This window comes from Orycteropus afer, unplaced genomic scaffold, assembly GCF_000298275.1.
Source record: "Orycteropus afer afer isolate SDZICR_OR568_19922 unplaced genomic scaffold, OryAfe1.0 scaffold00341, whole genome shotgun sequence".
In the NCBI taxonomy this organism is placed as follows: domain Eukaryota; kingdom Metazoa; phylum Chordata; class Mammalia; order Tubulidentata; family Orycteropodidae; genus Orycteropus; species Orycteropus afer.
In genome coordinates this window covers 3,380,445-3,397,226 of record NW_006921928.1, presented here as the reverse complement: position 1 = coordinate 3,397,226, position 16,782 = coordinate 3,380,445, and the positions used below count along the sequence as shown (strand labels likewise).

The following is a 16,782-nucleotide window of genomic DNA, read 5'->3' as shown; positions in this document are numbered from 1 at the left end:
GTTATGTTTGTGTGTCAACTTGGTTGGGCCTGGTTGAGTGGCTGGGTAGCTGGTGGTAGTTATTCCCCATGATGAGACTGGCAGCTTTGGGTATGTGGTCTGCTTCCCATATATAAGAAGCAGCTTTGGGAATGGTCTCTGGCTTATTTCATGCTTGGACCCTGCATGTAGCCGTGTGGCTGTTCAGCAGCCTGCCATGCTCTGCCGACCTTGGACTTACAATGGACTTAAATTAATGGCCTGCCATGTGGTTTGGTAACATAGGAACTGTGCCTTTTTATTTGTCAACCTTGTGTTTGTCGGCCTCAGCAGCCAGCAAGCAGCTGTCTGAGTGAAGAAACGCCTCTAGCTCCAGTGGGCCAGGAGCAGGAGGCAGAGCTGGACCCCAAGGTTGAGGGGCTTTCACCCAGCCCCTAGAGCCTGGCACTTTGAACTTGGACTTGAAGCCTCCAAACTATAAGAGAATAAACTCCGGTTTGTTTAAACCATCCCATTTGTGGTATATTCTGTGAGAGTGGGCACTAAGTAACCAGAGCAGAATTTGGTACTGAGAGAGTAGGGTGCTACTCTAACAGATACCTAAAATGTGGAAACAGGAGTGGAGTGCATCCTTGACCCAAGATCCCTGTGCTGAGACACTGGCAGAGAGAGACCAGGATGAGAGATGGAAGTAGCAGAGCCCAGAGACCGGCATTAAATAGCACAGGTTTACCAGACCACGGAGGAGAAAGCCGGTTGCCACAGGTCAGGTGGCTTCCTGGCAGAGTGGGTTGCCTTCGGGCATTCATTGGTGAAGAGACTGGCATGAAATGGAGTAGCAGGTTGGCCAGCCCATGAAGCAAGAAAGCTGAGTGCTTTGGGGCAGGAAGATTTCCTGTGGAGTGGGTTGCCTTCATCATTAATTGGCAGAAGCGGAGACCAAGGAAATGGAAACAGAGCTGCCTCAGCCTGAAAGGGTAGGACCATGGCCTTTGGAGGTAGAATGACCAGAGCCCTCTAGGTTTCAAAGAGCTAGGCTTTCACCAACTTGGTTCTGGACTGTGAGGCCACTAGTTCATGTGAGTCAGTGGGATGGAGCCATAGCCACTGCCCAAGAGTGAGGGGGCGGGGCTGCCATGCCCAAGAGGGGGAGGAATGGGGCCTGCCAGGCCAAGTGGGTGAGGTCGCCACTCAGAGGAACTAGGGGACTGGAGCCACCCAGTGAGAGAGATCTGTATAGATGCCAAGTTGAGAAAGGGTAGAATTGTGGTTATGTTTGTGTGTCAACTTGGCTGGGCCTGGTTGAGTGGTGGTAGTTATTCCCCATGATGAGACTGGCCATGGTGGGATCTACCACAGGCGGCTGAGTAGCTGCTTTGGGTATGTGGTCTGCTTCCCGTATATAAGCAGCAGCTTTGGAAATGGTCTCTAGCTTAATGGCACTCTTGGACCCTACATATAGCCGTGTTGTTGTTCAGCAGCCTGCCATGCTCTGCCGACCTTGGGACCTTTGAACTTGGACTTAAAGCCTCCAAACTATAAGAGAATAAACTCCTGTTTGTTTAAACCATCCCATTGTGGTATATTCTATGAGAGTGGCACTAGGTAACCAGAGCAGAATTTGGTACTGAGAGAGTGGGGTGCTACTCTGACAGATACCTAAAATGTGGAAACAGGAGTGGAGTGCATCCTTGACCTGAAACTGTGGCAGAAGAGACCCTGGTATACGGCATGAGAGATAGGACTGGACTTAAATTAATGGCCTACCATGTGGTTTGGTAACATCGGGACTGGGCCTTGTTATTTGTCAACCTTGGGTTTGTCGGCCTCAGTAGCCAGCAGCTATCTGAGTGAAGAAACGCCTCTAGCTCCAGTGGGCCGGGAGCAGGAGGCAGAGCTGGACCTCAAGGTTGAGGGGCTTTCACCCAGCCCCTAGAGTTTGGCACTTTGAACTTGGACTTAAGGCCTCCAAACTGTAAGAGAATAAACTCTTGTTCGTTTAAGCCATCCCATTTGTGGTATATTCCTGTAGAGTGGCACTAGGTAACCAGACCAGAATTGTACTGAGAGAGTGCAGTGCTGCTCTGACAGATAACCTAAAATGTGGAAACAGGAGTGGAGTGAGTCCATGACCTGAGACCCTGGCAGAGAGACAATGGCATACAGCATGAGAGATGGTAGGAGCACAGCCAAGACACTGGCAGAAAGAGACCAGCATGAGAGACAGCAGGAGCAGAGCCCAGAGACCAGCATTAAACAGCAACAGGCTTACCAGCCCATGGAGGAGAAAGCCGGTGCCATTGGGCAGGTGGCTTCCTGATGGAGTGCGTTGCTTTTGGGCATTAATTGGTGAAGAGACCGGCATGAAATGGAGTAGCAGATTGGCCTGCCCATGTAGGAAGAGAGCTGAGTGCTTTGGGGCAGGAAGATTTTCTGCAGAGTGGGTTGCCTTTGGCATTAATCAGCAGAAGTGGAAACCAAGGAAATGGAATCAGAGCTACCTCAACCTGAAAGGGTAGGACCATAGCCTTTGTGGGTGGGATGACCACAGCCCCTAGGTTTCAAAGAGCCAGGCCTTCATCAAGTTGGTTCTGGAGTGTGGGGCTGCTCATTCAAGTGAGTCAGTGGGATGGAGCCATAGCTGCTGCCCAAGAGTGAGGGGGCGGGACTGCCATGCCCAAGAAGGAGAGGCACGGGGCCCTCCAGGCCAAGGGGGTGAGGTCGCCACTTAGAGGAACTAGGGGACTGGAGCTACCCAGTGAGAGAGATCTGTACAGATTCTACCCAATGAAGATCTGTACAGATGCCAAGTTGACAAGGGGTAGAATTGTGGTTATGTTTGTGTGTCAACCTGGCTGGGCCTGGTTGAGTGGCTGGGTAGCTGGTGGTAGTTATTTCCCATGATGAGACTGGCTATCCACTGCATTGTGGGATCTACCACAAGCAGCTGAGTAGCTGCTTTGGGTATGTGATCTGCTCCCTGTATATAAGAAGCAGCTTTGGGAATGGTCTGTAGCTTATGGCATGCTTGGACCCTGCATGTAGCTGTGTCATTGTTCAGCAGCCTGCCATGCTCTGCTGACCTTGAGACTTAGAGTGGACTTAAATTAATGGCCTGCTGTGTGATTTGGAAACATCGGGACTGGGCCTTTTTATTTATCAACCTTGGGTTTGTCAGCCTCAGCAGCCAGCAGTTGTCTGAGTGAAGAAACACCTCTAGCTCCAGTGGGCTGAGAGCAGGAGGCAGAGCTGGACCCCAAGGTTGAGGGGCTTTCACCCAGCCCCTAGAGCCTGGCACTTTGAACTTAGACTTAAAGCCTCCAGGTTGTTAAGAGAATAAACTCCTGTTTGTTTACACCATCCCATTTGTGGTGTATTCCTGTCAGAGTGGCACTTGGTAACCGGAACAGAATTTGGTACCAAGAGAGTGGGATGGTGCTCTGACAGATACCTAAAATGTGGAAACACATGTGGTATGTGTACTTGTCCCGAGACCCTGGCAGAGAGACACTGGCATACGACATGAGAGACAGTAGGAGCAGAGCCAAGAGAATGGCAGAGAGATATCAGCAAAGAAACCAGCATGAGAGATGGCAGTAGCAGAGCCAAGAGAGCAGCATTAAACAGCAACAGGCTTACCAGCTTCATGGAGGAGAAAGCAGGTGCCATTGGGCAGGTGGCTTCCTGGCGGAGTGGGTTGCCTTCGGGCATTAATTGGCGAAGAGACTGGCATGAAATGGAGTAGCAGGTTGGCCGGCCCATGGAGCAAGAGAGCTGAGTGCTTTGGGGCAGGAAGATTTCCTGTGGAGTGGGTTGCCTTCATCATTAATTGGCAGAAGCGGAGACCAAGGAAATGGAAGCAGAGCTGCCTCAGCCTGAAAGGGTAGGACCATGGCCTTTGGTTGTGGAACGACCACAGCCCCCTAGGTTTCAAAGAGCTAGGCCTTCACCAACTTGGTTCTGGAGTGTGGGGGTGCTCTTTCATGTGAGTCAGTGGGATGGAGCCACAGCCGCTGCCCAAGAGTGAGGGGGCGGGGCTTCCATGTCCAAGAGGGAGAGGAACGGGGCCACCAGGCCAAGGGGGTGAGGTCGCCACTCAGAGGAACTAGGGGACTGGAGTCACCCAGTGAGAGAGATCTGTACAGATTCCACCCAGTGAAGATCTGTACAGATGCCAAGTTGACAAGGGATGGAATTGTGGTCGTTATGTTTGTGTGTCAACTTGGCTGGGCCTGGTTGAGTTGCTCAGTAGCTGGTGGTAGTTATTTTCCATGATGAGACTGGCAATCCACTCCATGGTGTGTGGGATCTACCACAAGCAGCTGAGTAATTGCTTTGGGTATGTGGTCTGCTTCCTGTATATAAGAAGCAGCTTTGGGAATGGTCTCTAGCTTATGGGACGCTTGGATCCTGCATGTAGCCATGTTGTTGTTCAGCAGCCTGCCATGCTCTGCTGACCTTGGGATTTACAGTGGACTTAAATTAATGGCCTGCTGTGTGGTTTGGTAACAGCAGGAGTGGGCCTTTTTATTTGTCAACCTTGGGTTTGTCAGCCTCAGCAGCCAGCAGCTGTCTGAGTAAAGAAACGCCTCTAGCTCCAGTAGGCTGGGAGCAGGAGGCAGAGCTGGACCCCAAGGTTGAGGGGCTTTCACCCAGCTCCTAGAGCCTGGCACTTTGAACTTGGACTTAAAGCCTCCAAAATGTAAGACAATAAACCCGTTTGTTTACACCATCCCTTTTGTGGTATATTCCTGTCAGAGTGGCACTAGGTAAGCAGAACAAGACCTAAGCTTATAAAACATCACATAACTAAGCATAGGGGAAACTTAGTTTCCTAAAATGTACACAGTAATTTTTTTCTTATGAATTAGCGTATTATTTAATTGGAAGTAAACAAGATTCTCCATCACATCAAACAAAAATCTTTTACCAAGTTTTCCCAACATTCCTTGTCTTTGTGACATACTTAATATATTGTAACCCTTTAAAAACTATGAGTACACTCACTACTAGACTCAAGTACACATACACATCCTTCTGTTGCCTGTGGCATCTATTTTAGCCTTCTCTTTAAACTTCTCTCTTACCTTGTACAACTTACTATATACTTTTTTGGTTTTTATTATCTTCTGTATTCTGGCGTAACTAGACATTCTATTTTAAGATGAAACAACTCTTAATTTTTTAGAGGAAACTCTTACAGTCTTTCTGCAAATTCTTATTTTGTCACAAAATCATAAAAATATCTGACTTTTCCTCTCTTACATAACAGATCAGGAGCTCTGGTAGCATAGTGGCTAAAGCACTTGACTGCTAACCAGAAGGCTGGCGGTTCAAACCCACCAGCCACTCCTCGGAAGGAAGGTTGGGCAATCCTACTTCCGTAGTGATACTGCCTCGGAAACCCAAGGAGGGGTCGCTATGAGTCGGGGCCGACTCGACGGAGCACACAACAACAACAACAGAACAGATCCAGCTGTAAAGTAGTTATCATAATTTAAACTTCCATTCTCGGGTCACTCTTTGCCAGATCCAAGTTGCACAAAAGAAAGTCACTTTCTTCTTTTTCATAGGCTTATAACTGAATCGAGCCCTATTCTTCAGTATGCAACATAGCTGCATTTTGGCGCTTAACTCTGATTACTCATTTCCACTCAAAACACACAGCATGTTCACTCTCACTTAAAACCGTACATGCCGACCGCTCACGCACACATACAAAGTAAACCAGGAGTAAACCAGACCAGGTATAATATGTGCTCACAGACATGTCTCCCAGTTTCCCAGAACATACATACAGAACCAGAACCAGACCAGGTATACACTCATGGAGTTGTCTCTCAGGCTCCCAGAAATTAACATATGATAACCATATTGGGGCACAAATCTTGAGAAACACCAGGGCTACAGAGGTGTTATTAGCCCAACCTCAACCTCCCACACAACTCCTCTTATGTATTCTGAAGAATTTTATTTGTACTCACCTAGGAGATGTCTTTAAACCAGGACCAGTTTCTTCTTATCAAAGGATGAAAGTGCCTCGGCCAGGAGTACTGCGGGCAGGGCTCAACACTGTGCTGAGTACCTCCAGACAAAATAGAGTCCAGGTTTGCACCAGAGGGTCGCTGCCACCACCTGAGGGTCCCCCAGCAGAGGGTCAGAAGGTCCTGAGGTCACCAATTTGAAGGCAGACCAAAGAAGGTCCCTGTCCTGTGCGCTGCAAGGCCAGGAAACAGAACACACCAGGTTCTGATAAAAAAAGAAAGTTGGTTTATTACTAGGCACTTAGTAGGAACCAGGGGAAATGCACCCAAATCTGACTCCCTGAGTCAGGTTATGGCTTTTGTGGGGCTTTGAGGAGGGCGAAACTAGTTACACGTATTCATATAAATTCCAGAAATTTGGGCATGAACTGGCTCGGGATTGGGTGAAGTTTCATTCGCCTTGGTTTAAAGGGACAGTCAATTTTCAATGCAATGCGCTTGCGTATTAGATGAGTTACAGGACTTCCTGTCCTCAGCTGATGGGGCTTATGCAGAGGGGGTTGGTTCTGAGCAACATTGTTCTGTTTTTCCCAATGCGCATATCAGAGGGCCAAAACAGGTCTGAGCTGACCCACTGCTGTCCTTGGTCTCTTGGAACGCCTGGTATCTCCCTATAAGATAAACTAACAAAGCAGCTATGCAAGGGGCATGGGGGAGGCTAGATAGAAACCTGCTGTGGCAATTTGTCTCAGCTTGGCTAGATGAAAAAAAATGGCTAAATCAAAAAAAAAAACCTAAGCCTGGAGCCTGCTTCAGAGTCACCTTGCAAGGGGCATGCATTCAGGGAAGAGAGTAATTGTGACCTTTTTTTTTTTTTTTGCTAACAGACCACCACAAGGAGTAACTCCAACAGTATGGATTGATTAGAATCTCAAAGATTCCTAACAAAGACAAAACAGGAAACAATGAGAGACTTTGTATTTGCAAATGAAATGAACATATTTTCTTTCCCAAAAGGTTCTCAGACGATGCCAACAAACATGCCTCCACCTCGTAAACTACCTCAACGCTCTTGGGCAGCATCCATCCCTACCATCCTCACTCACAGTGCCTTGAACATTTTACTGCTGCCCTCTCCAACACCAGGCCTAGTGCCGGGCCTGGCAGGTAGTTACCTTTGTTCTCCACTGGAGAGATTCCTTGGATCAGTCATCATGAGACGACACCTTCAAAGAATTATTCAGCAAGAAACGGTATGCTGCCTATCACGCTTTGGGCTTGGAATTAAACTTACTCCCATGGCTTAACCTTCAGCCAAACAATAGACAGGGCTAGGAGGTAAACAGTTACACCAGGGAGGTGTACTCATTAGATCAACTGTGGGAGATCAGAAAGGCAGCATTTGGGCAAGGCCAAAGCTCAAAAAGTAGGAATGCACAGGAAGGAAGGACACAAGGAAAAGGTAAACACAGGGATAATAAAAAGTAAAAGAAAAAAAGGGGTATGTCTACCTAGTGACCTCATAAGTGGTGATTTTCAAAGGTGGAATGCTAAGCTGTCCTTTAGAGTTGGTGGTTGTTGTTGTTGTTGTTATTAGAATTATGCTTTTCACCCTGTCCTAGCATTAAAATTGAGTTCCACTACTACTTTTCCATTCTTATGTTAGCATATTTGTACAATTTACAGTTTGCTGTGCTATCACCATGTTAATATGGCTAACATGGACATGGAGATTTGTCACTGTGATACTATAGAACAAGCACAGCAAGGACCTGGGCTTGCAGAGGACAGCATATGAATTGCTTTTTTCCCTCTGGAGTGCTTTGCACACAGGCTTACTTTGAATTGAGTCTCCGTTGGAATACAGTTATTTATGATCACAAGAATGGAAACTGGTTTTAAAATACGTGGACAATTGCATTTATTTAGAACCCTTATAGAAAAATAACCCATCCTGTTGTCATGCCTTTAAGAGAGAGTTTCGAGGTCTGATAGTACTAGTTCTGGAGTCAGGCTGCCTGGGCTTGTAGTCAGGCCATACCACCTACTAGTGTGAGCTTGGGCAGATTTTTTCACCTTTCTGATAATGGTAGATAATAGTATCTACCTAATTGATACTGTTGTGGAAATTTGAGAGATTTCATGTAAAGCCCTTAGCATAATGCCTTAGCATTCAGTATATATTATTTATAATTAATGTACATTTGTGATAATGATATACTATATAGTTATATTGGTAAATGTTTGAAATATCTACCTCCAGGTTGGCACCAAGCTATTTATATTCATTAAATACAAAGGCACCAAGCCTTTATATTTAGATTTGAAAAAAATAAGTTATAAAATATGTTGCATAAATTAGCATTTAGAAAAGGTAATGTAATCTGTTCTCACCTCTGCTGCTAACAAGTCATGTAAGTTCTCAGCTCTTTGAACCTCATTTTGCTCATCTGTGTAATAAGCATATTAACCTAGAAGGGGGGTCAGTATACTTTGGCCCTGGGGCCAGATTCTGCCACCCATCTGATTTTGTAAATAAAGTTTTATTGGAATACAGTCGTACCCATTCATTTATATATTGTCTGGCTACTTTTGTGCTGCAACAATATCATTGACAGTTGCTAAAAGAGACAACTGGGCTCATATAAAATATTTCCTATGTGGACCTTTAAGAAAATTTGCCAACCCCTGGACAATAAAATTCAGGGCCCAATCCATATCTAACATTTTGTAATTGTATTCTTTATTCTTTTTTCCACTGTACCCTTTTTAAAGGCTTTATTTTCAAAAATTTTAGGAATATACAAAAGTAGAGAAAATAATATAATGAACCTTTATGTTCTCATCACCCACCTTCAACAGCCAACGTAGACCAATTCATCTGTATCTCCTCCCCCCAGCTTGTTTCACACCAAATCCCAGACAGCATGTTATTACAGCTCTGGTGGCGTAGTGCCTAAGGCATTTGACTGCTAACCAGAAGGCTGGCAGTTCAAACCCACCAGCCACTCCTTGGAAGGAAGGCTGGGCAATCTACTTCTGTAGTGATACCATCTCGGAAACCCAAGGAGGGGCCACTATGAGTCGGATCTAACTCGATGGCAGTGAGTTTGGTGTTTATAAATACTTTTGTATGTATCTCTGAAAGGTACGAATTCTTTTAAGAAGTAACCATTATACCATTATCATACTTAAAAAAAAAGTAATGATTTTTTTATCATTAGATATTTAGTTGGTACCCAAATTTCTTCAGTTATCTCATTTTTTTAGAGTCTGAATCAGAATCCAGATAAGTTATTTTAAGTCCCTTTTAAACAATAGGCTCCCCCTCTGTTTCTCCTTTCCTTTGTCTTTACACAACTTAGTTATCGAAAAAAAACCATATCATATATCCTGTAGAGTTTTTGGTCTGGATTTTTCTCATTGCTTCCTGTTGCAATCATTTAACATGTTCTTTTGGCTTCCATATTCCCCGCAATATTGATCAATCTTCTAAATTGAACTACTGGATTCAGTCAGGTTCAAGTTTGTTGTTGTTATTCTGCAAGAATACTTTATAGACAGTGTTAGATTTTTCCATTAAGAGGCACATGTCTGCTTGCCTCTTTTTTTGTGGTAATGTTAGTTGTTGATGCTCGGTGCCCAGATGCCTTCCTTTGTTCTGAAACAAGTATCTGCTAAATTGCTTTGCTCTTGAAACAGTTCCCTTAGTAATCTCTTCATTTCTTTTGTGTCATACATGTAAATTTCATGATCCTTCTTGTTTTCTAGCTACAGCTGATAAATTCTAATGAACCAGGAGTGATCATGTTTAAGACTGATGCACTGAAATGCAGAGTAGCCCTTAGTCCCAAAACCAACCAAACACTTCAGCTAAAAGTGACACCTGAAAATGCAGGACAGTGGAAACCTGATGAACTTCAAGTTCTGGAGAAATTCTTTGAAACAAGAGTATGTATTTAATAATGCATTATTTTAATATAATTAAAGAAGCACAAGAGTCTAGGTAGAATGAAAAGTAATTTACTCTATTTATCTCTAGGTTGCAGGACCACCATTTAAAGCCAATACGTTAATAGCCTTTACCAAGCTGTTAGGAGCGCCTACACACATCCTCAGAGACTGTGTACATATTATGAAACTAGAGCTGGTAAGTTACAAAGAAAGCCATACTTTTATAGAAAGATCTATTTGAGGAGGTTGGAATTGGTGGAGGCAGTGTTTTGCTTTGCTTTTTTTCTTTTTTGGTTTTTACCTACTTACATATTTTCTTCCATTTTTCTCTTAAATTCTTCTTAATTATTAAATTTAGATAATATTTAAGTAGGTAACATATTTCTGTGTATTTTTTGAGTATAGAACAAGATGATAACTGTGAAAAATGTTCCCCATCATCCCTGTCATGCCAACTAGTCCCCTTCTCCGTCGGCATCTAGAGTTATAGTGCCTTGCCTATTTTTCCAGGAATGGTCTATTCATAAAAGCAAATGCATGTATCTCCCCCATACAGTTTTTTTTAAAAAATGAAATGAAACCATTCTATACATCATGGTTTGTACTTTTTTCCATTATTTTTAAATTAAATTCTTCATACATATACAAATTTGTAATGTATATAAGGAGCTCTGGTGGTATAGTGGGTAAGGCATTTTGGCTGCTAACCAGAAAGTCAGCAGTTCAAACCCACCAGCTGCTCCGTGTGAGGAAGATGAGGCAATCTACTTCCATAAAGATTTGCAGCCTTGGAAACTGAATGGGGGTCTCTGTGAGTTGGAATTGACTCAATGGCAGTGGGTTTTGTTTTGGTGTTTTATAACATATGTGTAGGTAGAAAAGCATAATGAAACATACCTATGTTTTCACCACACAACTAAAGGAAATAAAGCATTACCATTTCTGTTTGAAACTACTCACATGACCTTTCCTGATTGTATCCCCTATCTTTACCTCCAAGAAGAATTTGGTGTGTATCATTCCCTTACTTTTCTTTATAATTTTATCACATGTATAAATTTCTAAAGCAATATATTGTTTAAATTTTGCAAATTTTGAATTTTAGATAGATACTATCGTACCACATTCTTTTAGGATCTGTCATTTTTTTTATTCATTATCATGTCTGAAAGGCTTGTCCTCACTGATGCAGGTATCTGCACTTCACTCATTTTCACTGTTCAATAGCATTACATTATCACAACTATTATCTGCTCCACTTAAAAACTTTACATGTAAACAAAAAATTACATGTAGTATCTCATCTAATTCTCTGTCCTATGAATAAGTACTGATTTCAGCCGAGTCTTAAAGAAATGAAGAAGCTGGTAAGGCACAGAAAGTTAAGTATGTGTCATTTGATTAGATACTGTTGATTTATTTACAGAGTTACTATACCAATTTACACTTCCACCAGAAATGGAAGAGTGTTCCTACTTCCCAATCTTTAGCAACAGTTGGTATTGCCAAATCCCCCCCCCACACACAGTCTTTTTACATTTACGTCTTGAACCCATTTAGAATTGCTTGTGTATGGTGTGGGGTAGAGAATCGAATTTTTTTTCCTCTCATGTGAATAACCAGTTGCCATAACAATATTTATATAAATCACCCTTTCTCAGATCTGTAATGCTATAGTCATCATATATCAATTTCCATATTTACATGATTATTCTGTTCCATTGATCTACAGTCTTGCCTTGTGTCTTTATCTCACTTAATCATTAAAGCTTGAGAATAAGTCTTCTTCTGTCATAGGGCAAGGTCTTATATATCTTTTTTCAGCTTTCTTCCTGGATTCTTTTGTTTGTTTGTTGATACTGTAAATGATATCTTTTCTGAATTACGTTTTCTAATTCTTTGATGCCGGTATATACAAATGTACTTTATCCCTAGCAGTCTTGTTGAACTTTCTTAATCATTCTACCATTTAATATGATCTTTTCTGTAGGTTTTTGGTAGATACCATCAGATTGAGGAAGTGTCCTCTTCCTACTTTAAAACTTTGATAACAAATGAATGCTGGGTGTTATCAATGCTTTTTCTGCATCTATTGAGATGATCAAGTAGGCGTCTCCTTTTTTTATTAACATGGCTGATTATATGTATAGATATATATGTATGTATATATTTCTCTGTTTTGGTTAGCATTAGGTTTGGTTGTAAGTGTCAACATCCCCCAGATACCCATAGTTTAAACAGGGCAGAAATTTGTTTTATTTGTCATGTCAAAGCCCCAGGGTAGGGTATCCAAGGCCATTATGTTGAGCCACAGTGTTAAGGATCCAAGCACTTTGTGTCTTATTACCCTACCATTTCTATCTCAGTATCTAGATAATAGGAAGGAAAAAAGAGAGAAGACGACTATATCTCTTTTCCTTTAAGGGAAGTTGCATGCTCTACTCCCACTTAATCTCTTTCACAGGGATATGGACACATCAAGCTGCAAGACAGTCTAGAAATGTAGTTCTTTATTCAGAGCTTCCATGTGCCCCACTAAAAATCAGGGGTCTCAACATTTGGCTTCTGATCTGACAGGGTATAGGAAACATTGTTTATGTCAAAAGAAACCTATTCAGATTTCTAAAGGAATAAATATTTTTATGGCTAGAAATGCTCTGGTGGATATAACTTTAAATCATTAACACATTTGATTAGTTTGTTTGGGGAAGAAGATGGAAATAGGTCTGGAAGTCTAGACTGACACTAGTTAAGAATGGCCTTGAATGCCAAGGCCTTGAGGTGTTGCTCCTTAGTTGTGGGGGTAGTGTGTGTCACTGAATGTTACTGAACATTGTTAGCTACCATGGTGCCATTGTTAGAACCATGGTCTAAGATATGTGTCTGGCAGTGGTGTAAAGATGGACTGGGGGAGGAACCTACTGGAAAGGATCATTAGAGGGTGCCAGGAGAAGTTATGAATCCCTGAGCTTGGGTAGCATCAGTGAAAATTGAGAGGCAGGAATCGATGTCAGAGACATTGAAAGCAAAATCCATTGGCACTAGGAACTAATTAGGTGGGAGGAAGGGAAGAGGAACATATTACATAAATCCACAGTTGACTTTTCACTTAGTAACTTCATGTTATGCATTCTTTTGACTGAGTTTGTGTTTTGTTAATTAGGTACAGAGTAAAATGCTAACCTGTCAGAATCCTATACTAGAATATAATTTTAAATGTTCATATAACTTTATTGTGTTATTTCTTCTTTTTCCTAAAATAGTTCCCTGACCAGGCAACACAGCTAAAGTGGAACGTTCAGTTTTGCCTGACGATCCCACCCAGCGCACCACCGATAGCACCTCCTGGGACGCCTGCTGTGGTGCTGAAATCCAAAATGCTTTTTTTTGTAAGTACCACCTGGTATCTGTGTGTGCAGAGCTTTTGAGTGAAAAGCCTTCTGAGAATGTACAGCAACTTTTGGATAACTGCATAAATGATCTATTACTGCCAAATACAGGCCTAGATTCCTTTAACTGTCAGTTTAGACTTTATGTAATCCTGGTTCCTTTGGTGATAACACGTTTATTGAACTAGGTAATTGCGTGACACAGTTGCATCTTAACCCTAATAATGATTTATTTGGTGGTTTGCTGCTTTTCTTTGTCATATTTAATTTTCTTTGGCTTGATGTCTCTCAATCTAAAAGTACAGTAAATGATAGTGACTTTGATAAATTGAGATAGATGTTTTATCTTCTTATTGTGTTTTTCTTTTTGTGTGTGTGTTGTGTGTCTACAGCTTCAACTAACTCAGAAAACATCCGTCCCTCCCCAAGAACCTGTTAGTATTATAGTTCCAATCATTTATGACATGGCTTCAGGTACAACCCAGCAGGCAGACATTCCCAGACAGCAGAACTCTTCTGTTGCTGCTCCCATGATGGTCAGCAACATTCTGAAGAGGTTTGCAGAGATGAATCCACCACGACAAGGTACATGACCAGTAGACGGTATTTTATTGCATATATGTTATCAAAGGTCTTTTGAGAGACACCCCCTTCGTCTCCCCTCTTTTCCCTCCCTCCCTACTCCCTATCTTAGTAGTAGTACTCTGGTTGCTGTGACCCTCTTATTGTCTGCCTGTCGCTTTCCTTTCTCACTCGTTCTTCAGTTTTGTCCATTTCTCTGCTGCCTGGACTTTATTTTTGTTAGTGATTTACTATTGGGACTGACCTAGTTGCTAATGCCAGAAGCTTGTATTTATAGCACATGTTGCCATGAAGCCCTAGATTAGGATGATAAAATTTTCCATGGCTGTGAATTCCTGCACTCCTATCAATACCTGCCACTCTGTACATCACGAAGTTGAAATGCATGTTAATTTCTCATACTTCATGGTTCAATCATGAATAGAATAATATCATTAAAAGTTCTGTATCTTCTAAATGTTTTGTGAAGAATAAAAGCTGATACAAATGGCATCATTGCTTTTTGGGCTTCTTATATAAGTGTCAGGTGGGTGCAAGTGAACCTTTCACCAAGTGCACAATGAAGCTCTCAAACTGAACATTTTCGAGGAAACCAGAAAGTTTCTGGAAAAACAAACCAGGTCCCTTCAGTCCTGAAGTAGCATATGCTTAACATGTAACTCCTGGCAGTGCTAAATTTTTGGTTACAAAACAAAGCTCAGGAAAGAGAACTTATCTTCCATTTTGCTTATTTTCTAACATTAAAATTAAATTACATTTGAATTTTGCTTATTTCCAATATTAAGGAAGTACCTACATATCTTTCTATTTAGAATAGTTGGACAAAATAATTAGGTTTTGAAATGAGGGAAAGTTGTTCTCTGAAACATTTCTAGTTACCACGTCAAAATTTGAGAGGCAGGAGTCGGGAGAGGTCATACTTTTAGCTGTTTGTTTCCTCATATTGTATACATAGGTGATTTTCCATTTAATTACAGTCTATAGGGAGGGAATGCACTGGGCAGTAGAGAAGGGTATGCTTCTTTTGTTGTAATACTTCTTCCACTTCTTACAATTTTCTGCTTTCATCCTTTGACTTATCTCTTCTTTCAGCTAAAAATAAGTCCCGAAGAATCAAAGCTTAAAGCTATCAGCATTCTCTAAGTAGCAGTACAATAGAACTTTGATAAGAAACAACATTGCTTCACAATCAGTTGACTACTGTGATATCCTGGTGTAATTTAAAATTAAAAGGAAAGACTATTTTGCTCCTATTGGGATCAAGCAAGTATTTCTACCTAGCAGTAATGAAAAATTTTTTTTAAAAAAGAGAGAAAAAGAAAGATGTAATTCCTTCTTTCACCCAAGAAATTGTTGGGCTATTTGAGAAGTGAGTTTCTTTTTTTATTTTTACTTTAGGCTGGGCAAACTTTTGGGTTTCAGTTTCGTTCTGTACTTTATAATTTTCCCATGATTGATGAGAAGGTAACAATAACTTGCATGTTGTCACTGCTCATCCTGACCTTGGCTGGAAGGCCTTTATCCACATGAGGACTTCAGTTCTTCTCTCACTTCTAGCCACTGTTGTTCGGCATACTCTAGTGAAAGGATCCGACTTTTGGTTTATACTATTTACAGTTGGTTTTGTTTATAATATTGAAATGTTTGTGACATTTACAAGAAGTGAGAGAGGCAGGGTGTTTGGTTTCTTTGAGTAAAGAAGAATTAAGAGGATGAATCATTAGCCCCGCCTCCCAACAGATCTTGTGTTTGGGTTGTTGGTTTGTCATACTTCACCTTTCTTCCTCTCCTCCCAAACCCATCACCTCCTCTTCCCCATGAGTGCTTTTAAGAAAAATCACTTAAAAAAGAAAAAAAAATTATTTAATTGGTTTTAATGTTGAACACCATAAACTGACTGTTTGCTTGAAATTTGGGAGAAAACACCAATACATATCAAAGACCTGCAATGTCTGATATGATAGCCACTAGCTATATGTGGCGATTTAAGTTTAAATTAATTAAAATTAAATAAAATATAAAATTCAGTTCCTCAGTCATACTAGCTAAATTATAAGTGCTAAGGAGCCACAGCACAAATCTAGAGCATTTCCCTTATTTGTTGGGTAGTACTGTTCTAGATAGTTCATCTGGCCTTTAGTGAACATTGTAAGGACCCACTGAGGATATAACTAATGCACAAAATATAAACTAGATCTTTTTGTCAGATTCAAAATGCAAAAAAACAAGTTGTCAATAACCTTAAAGCCCAACTTCAAAAGGCTTATCTAGTGTTGCAGTGTTTCTGTAGAGAAGCTCTAGGCATATCTTCTTAAATTCAAAAACTGGGAATTGCCAAAATTTCCTCCTGAGGAAAAAACTAAACCCAACTCAAATATCAACTGATAATGTTGTTGTTGTTGTTGTTGTTATGTGCCCTCGAGTCAAACCTGACTCATAGGGACCCCTCCTTGGGTTTCCGAGGCAGTATCACTACGAAAGTAGGATTGCCCAACCTTCCTTCCGAGGAGTGGCTGGTGGGTTTGAACCGCCAGCCGTCTGGTTAGCAGGCAATTGTCTTAGCCACTATGCTACCAGAGATAATACCAAAGTTTAATCCACTATAATATGGGCAATTAAAATTAGTCTTTCATTTGGATCTTTAAAGTTCTTATTAATTTTAAATTTAATTACCCCTTCCCTCACCGGTGTGTTAACATCTTTTCCTGTATTGCGAATAGCTAATGACCATTTTTCTCTGTTGCAGGTGAATGCACAATATTTGCAGCTGTTCGTGATTTAATGGCTAATCTTACACTGCCCCCTGGTGGGCGTCCATAAACACTATTGTTTTTAAAACCAGGAAGGCTGACAAATGAGACAAAACAACAAAACAAAACAAAACAAAAAAAATG

The 16,782-nt window shown here is 41.6% G+C and overlaps 1 protein-coding gene across 1 annotated transcript in view; it reads left to right on the top strand.

The window, feature by feature from the left end:
• The window catches only part of MED14 (mediator complex subunit 14), a 109,403-nt gene extending 92,695 nt beyond the window's left edge, over nt 1–16,708 (top strand). Inside the window, exons 26-31 of the mRNA XM_007952495.1 lie at nt 6,981–7,216; nt 9,735–9,914; nt 10,006–10,113; nt 13,181–13,306; nt 13,699–13,891; nt 16,635–16,708. Coding sequence (XP_007950686.1) covers nt 6,981–7,216; nt 9,735–9,914; nt 10,006–10,113; nt 13,181–13,306; nt 13,699–13,891; nt 16,635–16,708 — 917 coding nt within the window. The remainder of the gene's footprint in view (nt 1–6,980; nt 7,217–9,734; nt 9,915–10,005; nt 10,114–13,180; nt 13,307–13,698; nt 13,892–16,634) is intronic.
• Nucleotides 16,709–16,782: the final 74 nt, after the last annotated feature.